The following is an 18,076-nucleotide window of genomic DNA, read 5'->3' on the forward strand; positions in this document are numbered from 1 at the left end:
TTTTTAAAAGAAAAATCCCTGTCCTAACATTGTGAGACTAGGAACTTCCAAAGATGCTATTGAGTGTGTTTTCTGTTGGCCATCTACTGCAGGGTATGAAGCCTACCCTTAAGAGCAGTTTCCCCAGTGAGACTCCCTAGGAGGAAATTTTCATTTACAAGTGGTTATCAATTGGAGATAGCTTACAGGTTAGGGATGGGGACGTGTGTCTGAGTCTTTCAGCTCTGGGACCTCATCTTGTGCAGACCTGTGTTCAGTCCCTGCGCATGCTGCCTCAATCCAAGTTCATATGAGCTTTGATAATGTTGAGAACACCTTTTTGTAGGTGTCCTCCATCCATCCCTTCTGTCATTTCTGCCTCCTCTTTTGCTCAGGGATCCTTGAGCTCTGAGGGGAGGTATTTGCTGGAGACATCCCTATTGGAGCTGAGTGTTCCAAGGCTTCACTCTACATAATGTCTAGTTATGGGTCTCTCTGTATTTGTTCCCTTCTGCTGCAGAAGGAAGCTTCTCTGATTATGGCTGACCAAGGAACTAATCTATGAGTATAGCAGAATGCCTATCTAGGCTCAGGTTTTTGACCACACAAGGAGTGTTGGGTATGGGTTCCATCTCATGGAATGGGTTTGGTCAAATCAGATACTGATTGGTTACTCCCACAAGCTTTGTGTCACTATTGCCCTAGCATAGCTTGCATGCAGGACACCATTGATGACAAAGGTTTTGTGGCTGGCTTGGTGTTTACACTTCTCCTTTTATAATGTTCAGAGTACCTTCTGGTACCAAAGACCTTAAATATGGGGTGAAGGCTCAATGTAGGCACCAGCTCGACTTCTCCATGTTCAGTGAGTTGTATAGGTGTAGTCTTCAGCAGTGGAGCCTTGCCATCAGTTGTGGAAAGCAACCTGTAATCTGGGCAACAGCCTGGGTTGTTGTTCCCTTGGGACCCCTTTGGCCAACAACTCAATTAAATGTAACCCAACTCCAGTACTGAAAGCTTCATTAGTGGTCGAAAGATGGCCAGTTGAGGCTTTGTCTCCCCCATTATTTGGTGATTTCATTTAGACCGCCTTTATATGTGTATATATTTTGGTAAGCTTCTGTATCAGGTTTCCATACTATCCCTCAAATGGCCCTTAATTTTAGCGGCCCTCTGTATTCCCTCCCTTGTCACACTTTTTTCCTCCCCCTCTCCACTTGACCTTCCTGTTCCATCCCTCATCCACCCATAACTATTTTATTGTCTTAGGGTTTTTAACTGCTGTGAACAGACACCATGACCAAGGCAAGTTTTATAAAGGACAGTATTTAATTGGAGCTTATAAAGGACAGCATCTAGTTGGCACTGGCTTATAGGTTCAGCAGTTCAATCCATCATCATCAAGGTGTGAACATGACAGTATCAAGGCAGGCATGGTGCAGACAGAGCTGAGAGTTCTACATCTGAAGGCTGCCAGTGGAAGACTAAGCAGCTAGGATGAGGGTCTTAAGCCCGCAGCTACAGTGACACACCTACTCCAACAGGGCCACACATGTTAATGGTGCCACTCCCTGAGCCAAGCATACACAAACCATCACAGTATCCATTCTTCTGTTGAGGGGCATCTAGGTTGTTGCCAATTTCTGGCTATTAGAAATAGAGCTGCAATGAACAACACGATCGAACAAGTGTCTCTGTGGTAGGATGAAGTGTCCTTTTGAGTGTATATGCAATACTGGTATAGCTGAATCTTGAGGTCAATTTCCATCTTCCCGAAGAGCCACCACACTGATTCCCACCACACTGACCACAAGTGTGCACTCCCAACAACAATGGATGAGTGTTCCCCTTACTCTGTATCCTTGCCAGCATGAGCTGTCACTTTTATTGTTCTTAGCCATTCTGGCAGGTGTAAGATGAACTCTCTAAGTTTTGTTTTGCATTTTCTTGATGGCTAAGGATGTTGAACATTTCTTTAAGTGTCTCTCAGCCATTTGAGTTTCTACTTTTGAGAATACACTGTTGAGATTTGTACCCCATTTTGTAATTGGGTTGTTTTCTTGCTAACTAATTTTTTTGGGTTCTTTGTATATTTTGGGTATTTGCCTCAGACTTTTTCTTTTTTTAATTGCGAGGTTAGAATACTTGTTTCAAGATGCTGGAGAGATGGGCCAGCAGTTACAAGCACATTCTGCTCTGCAGAAGAGTGGAGTCAGGAGTCAGTTTGATTCCTAGCACCCTTGTTGGAATTTCATAACTCACTAAATTTCCAGGGGAATCTGATGGATGCCCTCTTCTATCCTCTGTGAGCTCCTACATTCATATATACATACCTGTAATAGACAGACACACATAATTTAAAATGTTTTTAGCTTTTTCATACAATATATTTTGATTATGTTTTTCTCCTCCCTCAACTCCTCCCATATCTTTCCCATTTCCCTTAGGCACCCAACTTTGTTCTCTCTCACTTAAAAAAAAAGAAGAAAGAAAGAAAACAAGAAACAACCCACAAAGAACAAAAATGAAAATCAGATAACAAAGTATTCTTGATTGATAATTTCTTACCTAAAAGTAGCTTCCTGGAAAGGAGGGGATGACTTGCCCTGTGGTAGACGTGGGTATTTGGTTAGGTCTATCTTGTAGATCCTGTGACTTCCCTGTTGGACTCCAGTGTATCTGTGTGGGATATTGCTTATCAAATGTTTGATCTTTTCTGCAATTGTAACCTTTCTCATCTCAATTCTTGGATCTTCTATTCAGGATAACCCATTTTCTATCCTTTGATATAGTTCTGGGAGTATCTGTTTCATTGTATTTCTTTGTTTCGCCTGTTATACTTTACTGTTCCTGGGAGGGAATTCTATCATCTCCACTTATTGTAAGAGGCAGTAAAAAAAGATCAGAAATTGATAAAAATTGATAAAAAATATTTTTTGCTTTGTTTTGCAAGTCTAAAGTCCAAACTATGGGAAAGAGTGCAAAATAATATTCATGGTGGCTGAGATTATCAAAGGAACACTTCAGTGTCAGTATAAGGAATAGCTAAACCAAGGACGAGTCTCATTAAAGCACTGCAGTTGGGGGTGGGGGGAGTATACAGAAGCCAAGAATGAGCTGTCAAGACTGAAGGAGAACCAGGGGAGAGGCATTCTAACTAATTGCCTCCAGCATTGTGGGTAGGGCATTAAAGCTTAACAGAAAGACAGCATAGAGCATCAGGCAGTCTGCATTCAGCATTCGGACTCGCTAGCACTCGGACTAGAACTAGAATTTAGGTAGACTAGCAGGCCCCCGGCCCAGAGCACTTGGGCCCGGGGGGCGGGGGGCATGCAGCACCAGTCGAGATTCAAGAGATTGAACATTCAAGATTCGAGCATTCAACATTGAAGATTCAGCATTGAGGACTCGAGATTCAAGCCTCTATTCTCCTGGCTGGCGCACCCGCAGCCTCCTGGGACTCTGGCCAGGACCATGTAGCCCGAACATACTCAGAGCCCTGGGGTGCTGCACCAGTCCAGAGGAGATGGCTGCTGTTTTAGACCTAGTGTGTTTTAGGTGGCCTCAGATGTACCTCGACTACTGAGCTGCCAGATTTTTTCATTTCTCTTTTGCAATGATTGTAAAAGCCTCATATCATTTTTGAGAAATACACTCAGACCTTACACCACTTGTGTCTAGTCTGTTTGTCAAAGCCGCTTCCCGTGCACACCTGGCCAGAACCCATCGTCCTGCGGAACAAGGGACCCTGTAAGAAACCCCAGTCCGTGGCAAAGTTGGAAATGTACCACAGTGATGAGTGTTTGAGAAGTCACTCAGCGAAGGGGTGCTGCTACCAGCTGAGCAGGAGCTCAGTGGATGCTGAGATCTGAATGGACCAGGACTTAAGCATGCAGAGACTTGGATTTCTTCATGAGGTGGAAAAAAAAAAATACTAGAAATGCTGGAAATTACTATGAACTTTTGTTAAAAGGATTGGATGCTCTAGTAGGAGAGAAAAGAAATATATAAGTTAAATGGCCAGTTAAAAGACCATTGTACTAGTGAAAGAATAAACAAACCTAGGGTTTAGAGCTAGTCCAAAGGCAAGAAATTACAAAACCTTTGGGAGAGATGGGATGGATGCTTAGTTTTGCCTGGGGAGAAGATGCAGCAAATGAGAAGAGGACAAATAAAATCTGGAAGATGCACATACAGGGCAGAGTGAAGAGATCTCTGTCTCATGGAGAACAGTCCTTTTTATTTCAGAGTCTCTCCTAAGAGAACTCATTTCTTGATGAGCCAGTGAAATATAACAATAGTGGTGGACTCCATGGTCCTTGGACCTCAGTTTCTTAATCTGTAAGTTAGGCACAATAGTGCCTTCCTCATAGGAGTGTTGTATTGACTGCGTTAATAAGTAAAAGCATTTATTATAGCCTGGCAGATTATAAAGCTTCCATACCTAGCTTATTCCTACAGGGATTCTGTACAGCATGGGGTCTAGAGCCATTTGAAAGAAAACTGCCTAGTTTTTCTAACTAGCATGGTAACTTCAGAAAGTGGCTAAACTTGCCCAGAGCCTGTTTCAGTTCTAGTCCCTACCTCAGGGTTCTGAAATACAGGAGATAAGGGCAAAGGGCCTGCCTACACATACTTAAGTATTTGCTGCTGTCAGCATTTCTTCAACCTTAAAGTTCAGACCTCAGCGTGTCCACTCAGCTCTTTTGCACCATTAACAATAGTCCTGTGAGCCGCTTCCAAAGCAGAACACTAAACCTTCTGATTGCACATGCTCTTGTCAAAGCTGAGTCCTTGGGGTTCTGAGGCAGCTGGGATTTTTTGTTTGTTTGGTTGGTTGGTTTTGTTCTGCTTTTTTGTTTGTTTGTTTCTTCAGTGCTGGGACTTGTACTTGATAGGCATGGGCTCTAACCATTTAGCTCCAATCCTAATATTATATTTTAGTGAGCTTCAAAACAACATTTATTTTTGGCTAGGGATAAAGCCCAGTGGTAGAGATCTTTCCAAGCATGCCAAGGTCCTGGGTTCCATAGCCAGTACTGGAAACCAACAAACAAAACACTTGAAAACAGCCAGGTCCACACATGCAATATACTTAAAATGGCAGTGTGAGATGCCCAAAGGTACTTGGTCAAAGAGAATACTTTCTAATGTGTAGTTTAACCCCCAAGCCCCATTTTCTCTCTAACAATAAATGAGGCTCTAATGTCTTAAAGATACATTTTGTTGTGAAACCTGTTTTTCTGGATAACATTTTAGCCTCTATATTTGGACTTATTTCTTCAACAGAAAACAACAATGATGAATCAAACAATAGATTCACTTTCACATGTGACACTTGACTGGCACTCTGTAGCTTTGCTCCCACAAGATTGTTCTGTGTACATTGTTCAGTATGTTTTGTTGCATGGTCCTTAAGGTGTGTGTGTATCTGTATCTGCCTCACCTTCCTTTGCTCTGCTTTCCCCAGCTAAACCAGCTAAATGAACAGATTCTTATAGAACAAGGCATAGAATAGACTCAAATACAAATTAGGCCCTACTATTCCGTCATGCAGCTTAATCAAATTGTCCATTTTACGAAGTTCTTTTCTGATGTCTTTAAAACCATATCCCATAGTATAGCTTCCATTTTATAAATATAGTGTTAGAATTGAAATATTTTAGTGAAAAAATATAGAAGTTTTTAAATGAGAAAATTAGTGTTTTCATTGCTGTGAAGAGAAACCATGACCAAGCCAACAGAAAACATTTAATTAGGGCTGGCTTACAGTTTCAAAGGTTTAGTCCATTATAGTGGGAAGCATGATAGCACTCAGTAGACATGGTCTTGGAGGAGCTGAGAGTTCTACGTCTTGATCCAAAGGCAGCCAGGAGGAGACTGATTCCACACTGGGCAGAACTTGAGACTAAGAGACCTCAAAGCACACCTACACAGTGATGCACTTCCTCCACAAGGCCACACCTCCTAATAGTGCCACCCTCTGTGGCCAAGCAACATGTGGGGACCATACCTTTTCAAACCACCACAACAAACATACAGTACTAAGCCAGGTGAATATTATATACTGTGTTAAAATGTGTATCTCGGGGGCTGTAGAGATGGGTCAGTCAGTGATTAAGAGCACTAGCTGCTCTTTTAAAGGGTCTGTGTTCAATTCCCAGCACCTACGTGGCTGTCTAATTCCTATTCCAGAAGTTCTGACACTTTCACACAGACACATATGCAGGCAAAACACCAATGTATATAAAGTACAAATAAATAATGAATTTAAAAAAGTGTGCATCTTTTTTTAAAACCATATTAGATCTAGCTCTATTCCACTTTGACATTTTTACATAAACAGCACCACAGTTAAAGAACACTTTTTAAAAAGTGACTAAGAGAAAACTTCTGGTGTAAAAGTTTAACCTTCACAGAGTATCATAGATACCGAGTTAATGCTCAACTTCCTCTAGAACCTCAAATATGTCTTGTGTCAATGGCCCTCCTCACTTTGGAGTCTTGAGGTAGAAGCAGTCTTACAGAGAGGGATCTAGCACTGTTCCTTTCCTTTCCTGTTGGGAGGGAAATGTTGCAAAGGCTAGCACATTTTTGTAGCTGAGACTATACAAAAAGACAGCAGTAACCCTCCAAGACAAGGTCAGCAAGTTGACTCCAGGATTGAGAGCAATGCTGATGAAGCTTGATTCCAAGAGTCTATGCAGATGTCTGAATTTGCACTTACTGTAAAACTTGCTGGCTACTCAGGATATCTGAAAACATTTCTATTCAAAGTGGGTTGGTTTTGTTTGTTTGTTTGTTTTTGAATCTTGACTTTTTTAAAAGCATCTTTTTCATGTTATATAACATAGTAACCTAAAACTTACTAATTTAAAAAGTCACAGTAAGCCGGGCAGTGTTGGCTCACACCTTTAATCCCAGCACTTGGGAGGCAGAGGCAGGCAGTCCACAGAGTAGGCCAGCCTAGTCTACAGGGTGAGTTTCAGGACAGCCAGGGCTACATGGAGAAAACCTGTCTCAAAAAACCAAAAAACCAACCAACCAACCAAACAACCAACCAAACAAAAAAGTCATAGTCATAAAAAAAAAAAAAAAAAAAAAAAAAGGCTTTTGGGGAGTTGGAGTTGAGTCATAGGAATGAGAACTACAAAGGCTTAATCTAGTTAAAGTCACTAATATTTAGAAAGCTTCCATTGCTCGAGGGCACCCTTTCTTGCCATTAATGCAAATACCTGTTTATTCCAAGAAAAATACAGAGAACTGTTGTGTTGAGGTCTAGTGAAACTCACTAGGACCATGCAGATGTTAACAAGCAAGCCTTTATGTCTTCAAAAATACCCTAGCTGGCTTCCCTGGGCCCTGAATTGCCCCAGTGTCTGACTACAGAGGACAAAGGAAACAGAAGGCTCTATGCATCCATCTCTTGCACTCATTAACATTTAGGAACCAGTCTTGCTACTTGGGCTGATAAACAGGAGCAGGTCCAGAGTATAGCCTCGGGTCCACCAGGGCAGGCTGGCCCCTCACACCAGTGGTGCCTGATGATTGACTCACACTATTCCTCCATAGCAATGGGTGCAGCAGCCCCATCATCACTAGAGGCTGGCTTGTGCCTCCCCTTCCAGTAGCTAGGGCAAGATACTGCTCTGTTTTACCAGAAGAAGGCAAACATTTTTGGCTTGGTTTCAAGAACATAAAATTATTGTAAAAAGGCCAGTTATTTCAGCTGTGACATAAAGCTGGTCTGTGAAGTACAGCAAACTAGGGTTTAAAAAGGTCCTGTAGCTGCCCCAGAGTCCAAATTTTAGCTAGTTTCAACAGTTTTTAAAACTCTGTCTGTCTTTATTTCTTCAAATCTTTATAACTTCTGGGCCAACAGAAGCAAGTTCTGAGCCTGAGGCTAAACTTGCCACATTCATGGTCTTTATCCCCCAAATCTGGAGTGACAAAATGCAAACATACGTGATTCTGAGAACTGAAATGTACATCAAAGCCGTTGGTTAGATTCATATGGATTGAAATCCTTTCCCAAGTGTATCGCTAATTGTGAAACTAGAATAATTCAGCTTAAACACAAGTATTAAGTGGGCACTCACCCACTTAATAGCTTGTCCTGTGAGCTCCTCCTGCTGTCTGCCATTGTTAGGACGCTTTCTATTGCAGCAGGCAATACCTAAGGTGGCTCAACCTCTAATTGGGCCACGAGATGATCTTCCCATCTGTTAACCCTCACACACAGGGTCAGACTGGAAGGTTTGTACCATAAAGGAACAAGGAATTGGATGAGGGACTATGAGTTCAGTGACCCAGTGATTTTACTGATCTGTGTAATGTAGCCATCTAAGCAAAACTATCACTGATTAAAAAAGAGAGAGAGAGAGAAAACACCCCCATAGTTTTGTTTTAGAAGCTCTCCTGTTCTAAAATTGAACACAGGAAAGGCTATCACCAGAAGGCAAAGGCAGATTCCAAACGATGCTTTTGGGCAGTGTTGGGTATTGAACTCTCCCCCGTGCATGCTAAGCAAGCTCTCTCCACTGAGCTAGATCCACATGATACGTCTCACTCTGACATTTTGAAAGCACTTCATTGTCTATTTTCTTCGATTAAAGTATACATTGTGAAGTTAAATCCAGAACAATGAGCCAGATCCTTGCTTGGCATGGTAAATTACTTGCTCTGAACTTTCCTAGTGTGTGTGACAGAAACAGTGTTAAGTTAAGGCAAATATTTATTGATTTTCCTGTCAGGACACATTTTTGCTATGTTTCCAATCACTGGACATAAGCCAGACCTTCCCATGTTGTCTCCTTAGGGAATGGGTTAGAATATGGGGATCGAGGGACAGTGTTTCCACAGTGTTTTGAAGTGTAAAATATATGCATGTTCTTAACCTACCTTATCCTATATGATGAGTAAATGAGTTTAATAAAGTTCACACACAGCTGGGCAGTGGTGGTGCACGCCTTTAATCCCAGCACTTGGGAAGCAGAGGCAGGTGGATTTCTGAGTTCGAGGCCAGCCTGGTCTACAGAGTGAGTTCCAGGATGGCCAGGGCTACACAGAAAAACCCTGTCTCGAAAGAACAAAAAAATAAAAAATAAAAATAAATAAATAAAAAGTTCACACAGCCATGATAACCACCACTTAGTTTAAGATCTACAGAAAGTTCATACCACATTCCAGGTATCACCCACTGCAAAGGTAACCACGCCTCCTACTCCATCCAGGAGACATGCTGGCTTACGGATTTTTTTCCTTGTAAGGGAATGCTGATACTTGTGTTGTGACAATATTGACCTTGGAGAGTGATCAAGAGTCTCCTTTTCCCTGGTGAGTTTGTGCATGGTTGGTGTAATTCCTTTCCAAAATGATCAAAAGAGTTCCCAGTGAAGTTATTGGGTTTGAATTTTTTTGTGTGTGCAAAACTTTCAAGTCAGACTTGATATCTCTAACAGACTTTTTCAGAATCTTTGGTTTTTTTCCTGATTTTTCAAGATATTTAAGAAATGTTTTCATTTTATCAATATTGTCAGATTTATTGGGAAGGTGTTTTTTTTAGGTTTTTAATATAGATATATAATATCCATAATCATATTTCATTTTTATGCATTTTCTTTCTTGGTCCTTCAAAGAACCAACTTTGGCTTCCTGGAGTTTGTTTTTAATAGGTTTTTGTGTTTTATTTTTTTTCTACTTTATATTTTGGGATCCTCCTCTCCTAATCTTCAAAAGGTAAAAACCTAGATTGCTGATTTTTTTTCTACCTTTTTGGGCTTTTTCTTTTAATTTTATTTTTTATTAGATATTTTCTTTATTTACATTTCAAATGTTATCCCCTTTCCTGAAGCTAGGAATACCCAAGATACAATTCACAGACCAAATGAAGTTCAAGAAGAAGAAAGACCCAAAGTATGGATACTTCAGTCCTTAGAAGGGGGAACAAAAAACAATACCCATAGGAGGAGATACAGAGACAAAGTGTGGAGCAGAGACTGAAGGAAAGGCCATCCAGAGACTGCCCCACCTGGAGATCCATCCCACACACAGTCACCAAACCCAGAGACTATTGTGGATGCCAGCATACGCAGGCTGACAGGAGCCTGATAGAGCTGTCTCCTCAGCGGCCTTTTGTGCTTTCTAATTAACGAGTTGAAACTAACACATTCCCCATAAACACTAAAGTTGTTTCATGTGCTTGATGGATGGCATCTGGCTTGACTTCTGAGCCCTCCATGTACACATGAAGAGAGTGTGCATTCTACAGCATTTCAACCTTTTATAGCCTTGGGTTTTTCATCTAGTTGGCCCATTACTACTTTATAGACTTTTGTGTTTGGGTTGGTGGGTGGGTGCACTGGTGTGTGGATGCATGTAGCAGTCAGAGGTCAACCTTAGTGCTGTTGCTCAGATGTCTTACACTTTAGGTTTTGAGACATGACCTTGCTGTGTTGGTGAGGCTGGGTGTCCAGGGAGCGCCAGGACTCCACCTGTCCATCCCAGTGCTAGGATTACAGACATGTCCCATCATGCCCACATTTTTTTTTTTTCTTTCAGTCCTCCCTCATTATTGAACTCTCTTTGTTACAAGCTGGTAGTTAGAGAAAAACCCCTACCCCAGTCCGTCAGCAACTCATGGCCCAATTAGCATCTTCATCTTCAGTCTCTGGAGGCAGGACTTCTGGCATAACAGAAACTTGGAGAGAGGCGTGGCTATTAGCAGGAGAGAGGTGTGCATGCCCACCTTTGTAAGGTTGGTACTGGGGATCAAACTGAGACTTACATTTTATAGAGTGAGCTATCTCCCTTGGTCTACCATTTATTGAGAAGTTTAGTAAGACCATTAAGTCGATGAATTTGTATGTATCTCTTTGTTTCCCCTTTTTCATTATGATCAAATGCAAGATTTGCTATTTTTTTAAAAAGTTTAATTACTTTAGATATTTTGAGACCATGCTTGATGCATAGAGACAAATCTAGGAGTACTAAGTAATCCTGATGGATTGACCCATTATTATCAAATACCTTGTTTGATGTTAGGTCCTACTACCCTTATTTACAATGAGTAAAAATTTTGTGTGTTGGTTCGTTTAATGTCAACTTGACACAAGCTAGAGTGATCTGGAAGGAAGGAGCCTCAATGGAGAAAATGCCTCCATGAGACCTGGCTGTAAGGCATTTTCTTAAATAGTGATAAAGGGGGGAGGGCCCAGTCCATTATAGGTGGTTTCACCCCTGGCCTGGTAGTCCTGGGTTCTGTAAGAAAACAGGCTAAATAAGCCAGTAAGTGGCACCTCTCCATGGCCTCTGCATCAGCTCCTGCCTCAAGGTCACTGCCCTGACTGAGTTCCTGTCCTGACTTCCTTCACTGGTGGAGTACAATGTGGAGGAGTAAGCCAGATGAACCTTTCACCCTCAACTTGCTTTTGGTCATGATGTTTCTTCACAGACATAGTAACCCTAACCAAGACACTTTATCAATCACAATGGGCAAGAACCACACAGTTTGGATCAGTGGATCAAAGTACAGATATTTTTTGCATCTAGATCCAATTTTATCTCCACTGGTTTTTGTTTTGTTTTGTTTTGAGACAGGGTTTCTCTACATAGTCCTGGCTATCCTGGAACTATGTAGACCAGGCTGGCCCCAAACTCAGAGATCCACAGCCTCAGCCTCAGTTTCCCAAGTGCTGGAGTTAAAGGTATGTGCCACCACTCCTGGCATCCCTGCTATTTCTAAAGTGATCCTTGGAAATAGAGCATCTTGTGAGAACCCTCTTTTCAGGTGCCCTTTGGCTCGAAAAGCTGGTGGTTATGTAGAGTAATGTAGGCATTTTACAAATTCTAGTCAAATATACAATGAACCTTATGTGTTCTTATATATATGTCCTTCCATATATTATTATATAATTATACTATAAACATTTTGTATTCCTTACAAACCTTGTGCAGCACAGTGCCAGGTTGCTTATTAAATGACATTAGAACTTAATTTTATCTATAATTGAGATTTCAGATATTTGTCCTTCCTGTACAGCATGGCAAGTGGCACACCAAGGAGTTGGACCTGTGTTTTCTCACTCTAGGCCCCATGCTTTTCATTCTCATACTGTGGAATCTACTATGTCAATCTTCTGACTTCTTATGAGGAGTCAAGACCATATATTTAAATAGATTACTTTTAAAAATAGACAGGTTTGAGGCTGGAGAGATGGATCAGTGGCTAAGAGTACTTGCCGCCCTTGAAGAGGACCCAAGTTCATTCCTAGCACCCATGTGGCATGAGTCACAACTGTCTATAATTCGAGCTCTAGGGGGATCTGACCTTCCCTTTTGACCTCCACAGCTACTTCAGTCACATGTGCATACACACATGCAGGAGATAAAAATATATACATTTAAAATACATATATGCACTATCATCTTTCAGTTGGACTATTATATTCACCACTGTAATAACTGTTCCTGACTAAATACACTGGCTTGAGCTTTTTTTTGTCATGAACTTTAAAAAACAAACAAACAAACAAACAAACAAACAAACCAAGTACTTTTTAATGTTTCATTTAATCTTACTTTACTAAGTTGTTGGGAGCACAAAGGTTCTTGCCCTTACAGATAGCACCAGGAAAACCAGGAATGTTAAACGTGTAGGATTGCCTCTTTAAAGGAAAAGATGTACAACCTGTTTTCTTCCCAGAAGACCGGGAATGGAGGTTGCTAAGAGCCTAGGTAACTCCTGTACTACCTGTAGGGCCAGGCAACACAGATGTGCCACCCGCAAATTACTTAAGCTATCTACTGTCTGACAACATATTTCATCTTCAACAATTTAAATATAGATTGCTTTTATTTATGTACCTGCGTGTGAGGCTGCATTTGTGTGAACCACAGGTGCAGCTCCCTGGAGCTGGAGTTAAAGGCAGTTTTAAGTTGCCTGGTGTGGGTGCTGGGAACAGACCTGGAGATTTCTGTAAGAACAGTAACCACTCTTACCTGAGGAGCCAACCCTGCATCTTCCCATCTTCGAGAATACTCTCTGTGTATAGAATTCTAGGCTGGGTCAGGCGTAAATCGCTCCAGGTGGCCAGGACTGAGTTGGGGGCCAGGGCCAGTTGTCAGTTTTTTTATTTTTTATTTTTTATATCCCCTTCCCTTTCTCCCTCTTGCTCCGGGCCTTGCTTGTTCCAGCCCATAGGTTTTTTTTATTTGTTTCTCATTACGGATGGTTGTGGGCTACCACGTGGTTGCTGGGATTTGATCTCATTCTGTAGATCAGGCTAGCCTCACACTCTGGGTGCTGGAATTAAATGTATGCACCACTACCACCTGCCTATTAGGAATTTTAATAGATTTAATGAGGCTTGGAGAGTTGGAAGAAAGTCTGTGGACTGGATACCAAATATGATCTATGATCTCTCTCTCTCTCTTTCTCTCTCTCTCCCTGCCCCATGTGTGTAAAACTAATGCATGCACATGGAAAAGAAAAACAGATTCAGCAAAAATGGATCTGACTATGGTGGAGATGGTGCTCTGTGTCTATATCTAGAGCTTCCAAAGGAGTATGTGGAAGTAGAGAAACGGTAACCCAGAGAACAGAGTTAACACAGAGTTAATGAAAGCACATGGGCCCTACCCATGCATGGGGACTTGGTAGATAGACTTAAGGTAGCTCTGGAGGGGAATGGCTTCCTGTTAGGTGGAATTTTTTTTCCTTTTAATTTTTTATTTTTTTTTTATTTACTCTTTAACCTTTTTTTTTTTTTTACAGTTCAGACTTTCCCCCCCCTCCTTGCCCACCCTCTGTTCCATATCCCATACCTCTTCCCCACACCCAGCCCTGTCTCCAGGAGGGTGTCCTCACCCCCCATCCCAACCTACGAGACCTCCCCACACCCTGGGGCCTCCAGTCTCTTGAGGGTTAGGTGCATTTTTTTCTGACTGAGTCCAGACCCGGCAGTCCTCTCCTGTGTATGTGTTGGGGGCCTCATATCAGCTGGTGTATGCTGCCCGGTTGGTGGCTCAGTGTCTAAGAGATCTCAGGGAGTACAGGTTAGTTGAGACTGCTGGTCTTCCTAACAGGGTCACCCTCCTCGGCTTCTTCCAGCCTTTCCCTAATTCAGCCACAGGAGTCAGCAGCTTCTAGCCATTGGTTGGGTGCAAATATCTGCCTCTGAATATTTCAGCTGCTTGTTGGGTCTTTTGGTGGGTAGGCATGATAGGCCCCATCTTGAGTTTTTAAACATTGTTATTTTTAGAACTTTTTTGGCAGTTCTATTACCGTTTCATATAAAATTTTATATGAACTTTAGAAGTTGCTCAACAACAATCTTACTCAGACATCTACCTAGACTCTGTTGTACTCATAGATGAAATTGGCAGCTTATACTTTGATAGTATTCCATTTTGTAATGTAGTATACCTTTCTATTTATTCAAACCTTCTTTAATTCTTTTATTAGTGAATTGTTTTCAGCCTTCAGTTGTGTTTATAGTTTGATAAATTTTTCATGTTAATTACTTATTTGTTCTTCTCTCATATATTATACCTTGACTGAGGTTCCCCCTCCCTCTACTCCCCCTTCTCCTGATTCCCCTCCCTGACAGATCCAGTCCTCCTCTGTTTCCTTTCAGAATGTAGCACAGCTTGGTTTCAAACTCACTACATAGACCTTTCTGGCCTTGCTCTCTAAATCCTCTTGCCTTAACTTCTCAAATTCCGGATTTTTTGTGTGCATCACCACATCCGACTTTTCTGCTATGGTAGTTAGCATTTGTTTTGTTTGCTTGAAATATCAATTAATAGAGTAAATAGATAAATATGGTTGATTTTTGAATATTCACATTGGACCTCACATCCCTGCAAAGTTATGTAGATATATTTTGTGAAATTATTTGTGTTTTTCTGCATACTCCAAAATGTCATGTGAAAGCTCACTGGATAAAGGTGCTTACCATCAATTTGATGATCTGAATTAAATCGCAGAGATTCAGACGGTGGAAGGACAGAAGCAACTCTGGCAAACTCGTCCTATGACCTGCATCGATGTGCCATGACTCATGTCACACCTCTGGGTATACACACATTCCTGTAGTCAAGGGGGGCTTCGAATTTACAGTCTTCCTGCTTCAGCAACCCGAGTGGTGGAGATTACAGGCTTTTTCTTGAACTAAGTTGGGCCGCCTTGTGAAGGAAAACAGCACACAATGTTAGTTTAGAATCTACAAGTAACACAATCGTTGGGCACAGCAACTAGCATCCGAATTTGTAAGCTATCCTAAGTTATAAATCCTCTGGTAGCAGATACCAGCGTATCTGCCACCTGAACTGGGGGCCTCCCCCACCTACATTGTGTCCTCCATGATCTTTTCCATCCAAAAGTCTAGTGGAATATTTTTTTGAAAAAAATTAATGAACATACATTATTATTATTATTATTATTATTATTATTATTATTATTATTTTATCAAGTGATGATTAGGGCTGTCATCTTGAGAGGCTCTAGAATCACTTAGGAGACAAGCCTCTAAGGAAACCTGGGAGAGGCCATTAGCCTCAGGGCATCATAAGAGGGATTCTCTTGATTAGGTTAGTGGGCAGAGAAGGCTTGGGGACGGGGCTGTTTAGAATCTATGAAGTCAGTTTAGCATTCATTTTCTGTTCCATGAGTTCAGATACAATGCTTCCAGCTTCCTCAATGCTGCAGCTGCTGCAGTCAGGGTTCACACACATCCAGCCCTTCTCCCTAAGCTCTTCCTCCTAAGCCCCATCCTAAACCCTACCCCTCTGCTCTTCCCCTGAACCCTTAACCCCTAGCCACCCACTCCAACCCCAGCTAACTCCCTGCTAGTGCCATCCCTGCCCTAACTCCCACCCCTCACTGGCCCAAGGAACTTTACCTTCAAAATGTGTGCCAAAATAAAGCCTTTCTCCTGTAAGTTCCTACTGTCTGGGTGGTTTATCTCAACAAAAGATAAACTAATTCACATTATAAATAAGATGTAAGGCAGGTTTACCTTACAGTGATCATCATTTAGCCCCCAGAGGGGGAAGTAGATAACATATACACACCCTAAAATTTCTTAAAAACATTTCTAACAACTACTCCATATTGGGTTCATGAGTGAATCCAAGAACTTTCAAATGAGAAGGATTTGAAGTCATTGCCTCCTGAATATGTAAGTTCAGAAAGCAGTGTGTGTTTGTCACTCACGATGGGCAGGTATATCAAATAACTTGATACCAGAAGCCAGGATTTTAAAGGTAGTTATGATCATTAGAAACACCAGCTTTGATAAAGGACGGCTGTGTGAAGAAAGTGAACAACTCAGGCATTTTAATTCACAAAGAATTTATAAAGAAAGATGTGGCTCCGAGGCCTAAATTAAGGTCTTCATCATTTTATGTGTGATGTGACTTTCAGGGCTCTGTGCGTCTTCATAAAATTCAAATGGAATTTCCTTATCTTGCAAATGAATGGGCATTTTCTTGCCCTGCACACTCATTAACTTCAATGCCAGTGGGCCCAAGTTTACATATTCCTGTGGTAAAGAGACAAAAGGAAATATAGTTGGCAAGTGCGTGTGATAAATGAGATGCTCCTTCTGTGGGTTGACATTTACCTGATAGAGCTCATCGCCATGTTGATTATGTGACTGTAGTATCTATCACACATGGAACAGGAAATCCACTGCAGAATTTTAAAAATATACTTTTCAAGTTTATATTCCCTGAGGGCTATGGTAAACAGATCTCTCAGTGACCAAGAGAGAAGACTGGAGGTCTTACAGGGCATTGAGGTGGGTAGGGAACTGGAAGTCTTACAGGGCATTGAGGTGGGTAGGGAACTGGAGGTCTCACAGGGTGTTGAGGTGGGTAGGGAACTGGAGGTCTCACAGGGTGTTGAGGTGGGTAGGGAACTGGCTAGTGGGGATGTTAGAGGCTGTTTTGATGATGAAGCTGTATTTGCTGTTGAAGGATGTATATAGTCCCTGACTTACCAAGACATAGCCACAGTACATTGTGTATTATTCAAAACTAGTTGGGAGGATCCTGCAAGAACTACTTAGATTAGATAATGTAATCCTTGAGCAACTTGTCCGAGAATTTAGATCTTTTCACATACTCTTTGGCTAGTGTATCCTAAACTTATCCCATTGTGCCGAAGTACAGTCAGTCAATAAAAAGAACTGGAAAGTTACTTTCTATAAAATCCTCTAGTCAGCCACAAACTCTCAGGCCCTCCTAAGCAATAATTCATGTGCTCTGTTTCTTCAAAACACCACACACACACACACACACACACACACACACACACACACACACACACACACGCGCACCATCAAATCTTTCTGGAATGCTCCCTGTGCCTATGGAGGGCTGGGGTGCAATGATAAATAGGGTAGGTGAGGGACAGTATAAATTGTGTGGCCCCTCTTTGTATGGTAATTGTTAATTTGTTTCTGTAATGCCTTATTTGAGACTTTAGCTCCCCATTCTCTTGAAATTCCCAAGCACAATGGGTACCTGGCTGTTGCAGGATGCCCAGTAATTAAGGGGACTTAAAAGAGTGAGAAGAGGAGGCAATGCCTTATCTTTCAAACTACTTGCCATTGAATGTAGTTTTCAAACTAACACAAAGTTGATGGATGCCTACATGTTCTGTGCTATGGCCACCATAGCTCCACCATCAATGCTCACAAGAATACCTTGCATCAACCCAGGGGGATATGGCTTGTGCTCGCTGTCTATCAGATAGCAGATATCAGCATGATGAGCCAGGAATCAGGATTCCAGGATGCAAGTGGTAGTGTTTGGGCATTTAAATTGCAAAAACACTAGAACATCCATCCTTTAATTTTTTTTTTCAGTGCTGGGAACCAAACCAAGAGCCTTCTACACACTTAGCAAGCATGCTTCCTATGAGCCATTTTGTTACCCAAGCTTTTAGTCTTTTTTTTTTTTTCTTAACGGTTTCACACCCTCTTGAACTCTCTCTTCAAAGCTCTTTTCAACTTTTCCTTACGGTACTTGTTGACTATCGTCTCCTGCGGGCCGCTTTGGGCTGCATTCCCAAGCAACCCGGGAAGACCCA

The 18,076-nt window shown here is 41.7% G+C and overlaps 1 protein-coding gene and 1 long non-coding RNA gene across 3 annotated transcripts in view; both read right to left on the reverse strand.

Moving 5' to 3' along the window:
• Window positions 1–1,553: 1,553 nt before the first annotated feature.
• Window positions 1,554–15,138, reverse strand: LOC116100646. Its single transcript, XR_004122680.1, has 3 exons — window positions 14,937–15,138; window positions 2,548–2,658; window positions 1,554–2,312 (listed from the first exon to the last, which is right to left on the reverse strand). It is a non-coding gene; the product is annotated as an uncharacterized LOC116100646 (long non-coding RNA).
• A 1,154-nt stretch (window positions 15,139–16,292) lies between these two features.
• Ccdc83 (coiled-coil domain containing 83) overlaps window positions 16,293–18,076 on the reverse strand; it is a 40,725-nt gene continuing 38,941 nt past the window's right edge. For both annotated transcript variants that reach the window (XM_031387338.1, XM_031387337.1), the window contains exon 11: window positions 16,293–16,523. In XM_031387338.1, coding sequence (XP_031243198.1) covers window positions 16,362–16,523 — 162 coding nt within the window. In that variant the 3' untranslated portion in view covers window positions 16,293–16,361. The remainder of the gene's footprint in view (window positions 16,524–18,076) is intronic.

Source organism: Mastomys coucha, unplaced genomic scaffold, assembly GCF_008632895.1.
Source record: "Mastomys coucha isolate ucsf_1 unplaced genomic scaffold, UCSF_Mcou_1 pScaffold21, whole genome shotgun sequence".
Classification (NCBI taxonomy): Eukaryota; Metazoa; Chordata; class Mammalia; order Rodentia; family Muridae; genus Mastomys; species Mastomys coucha.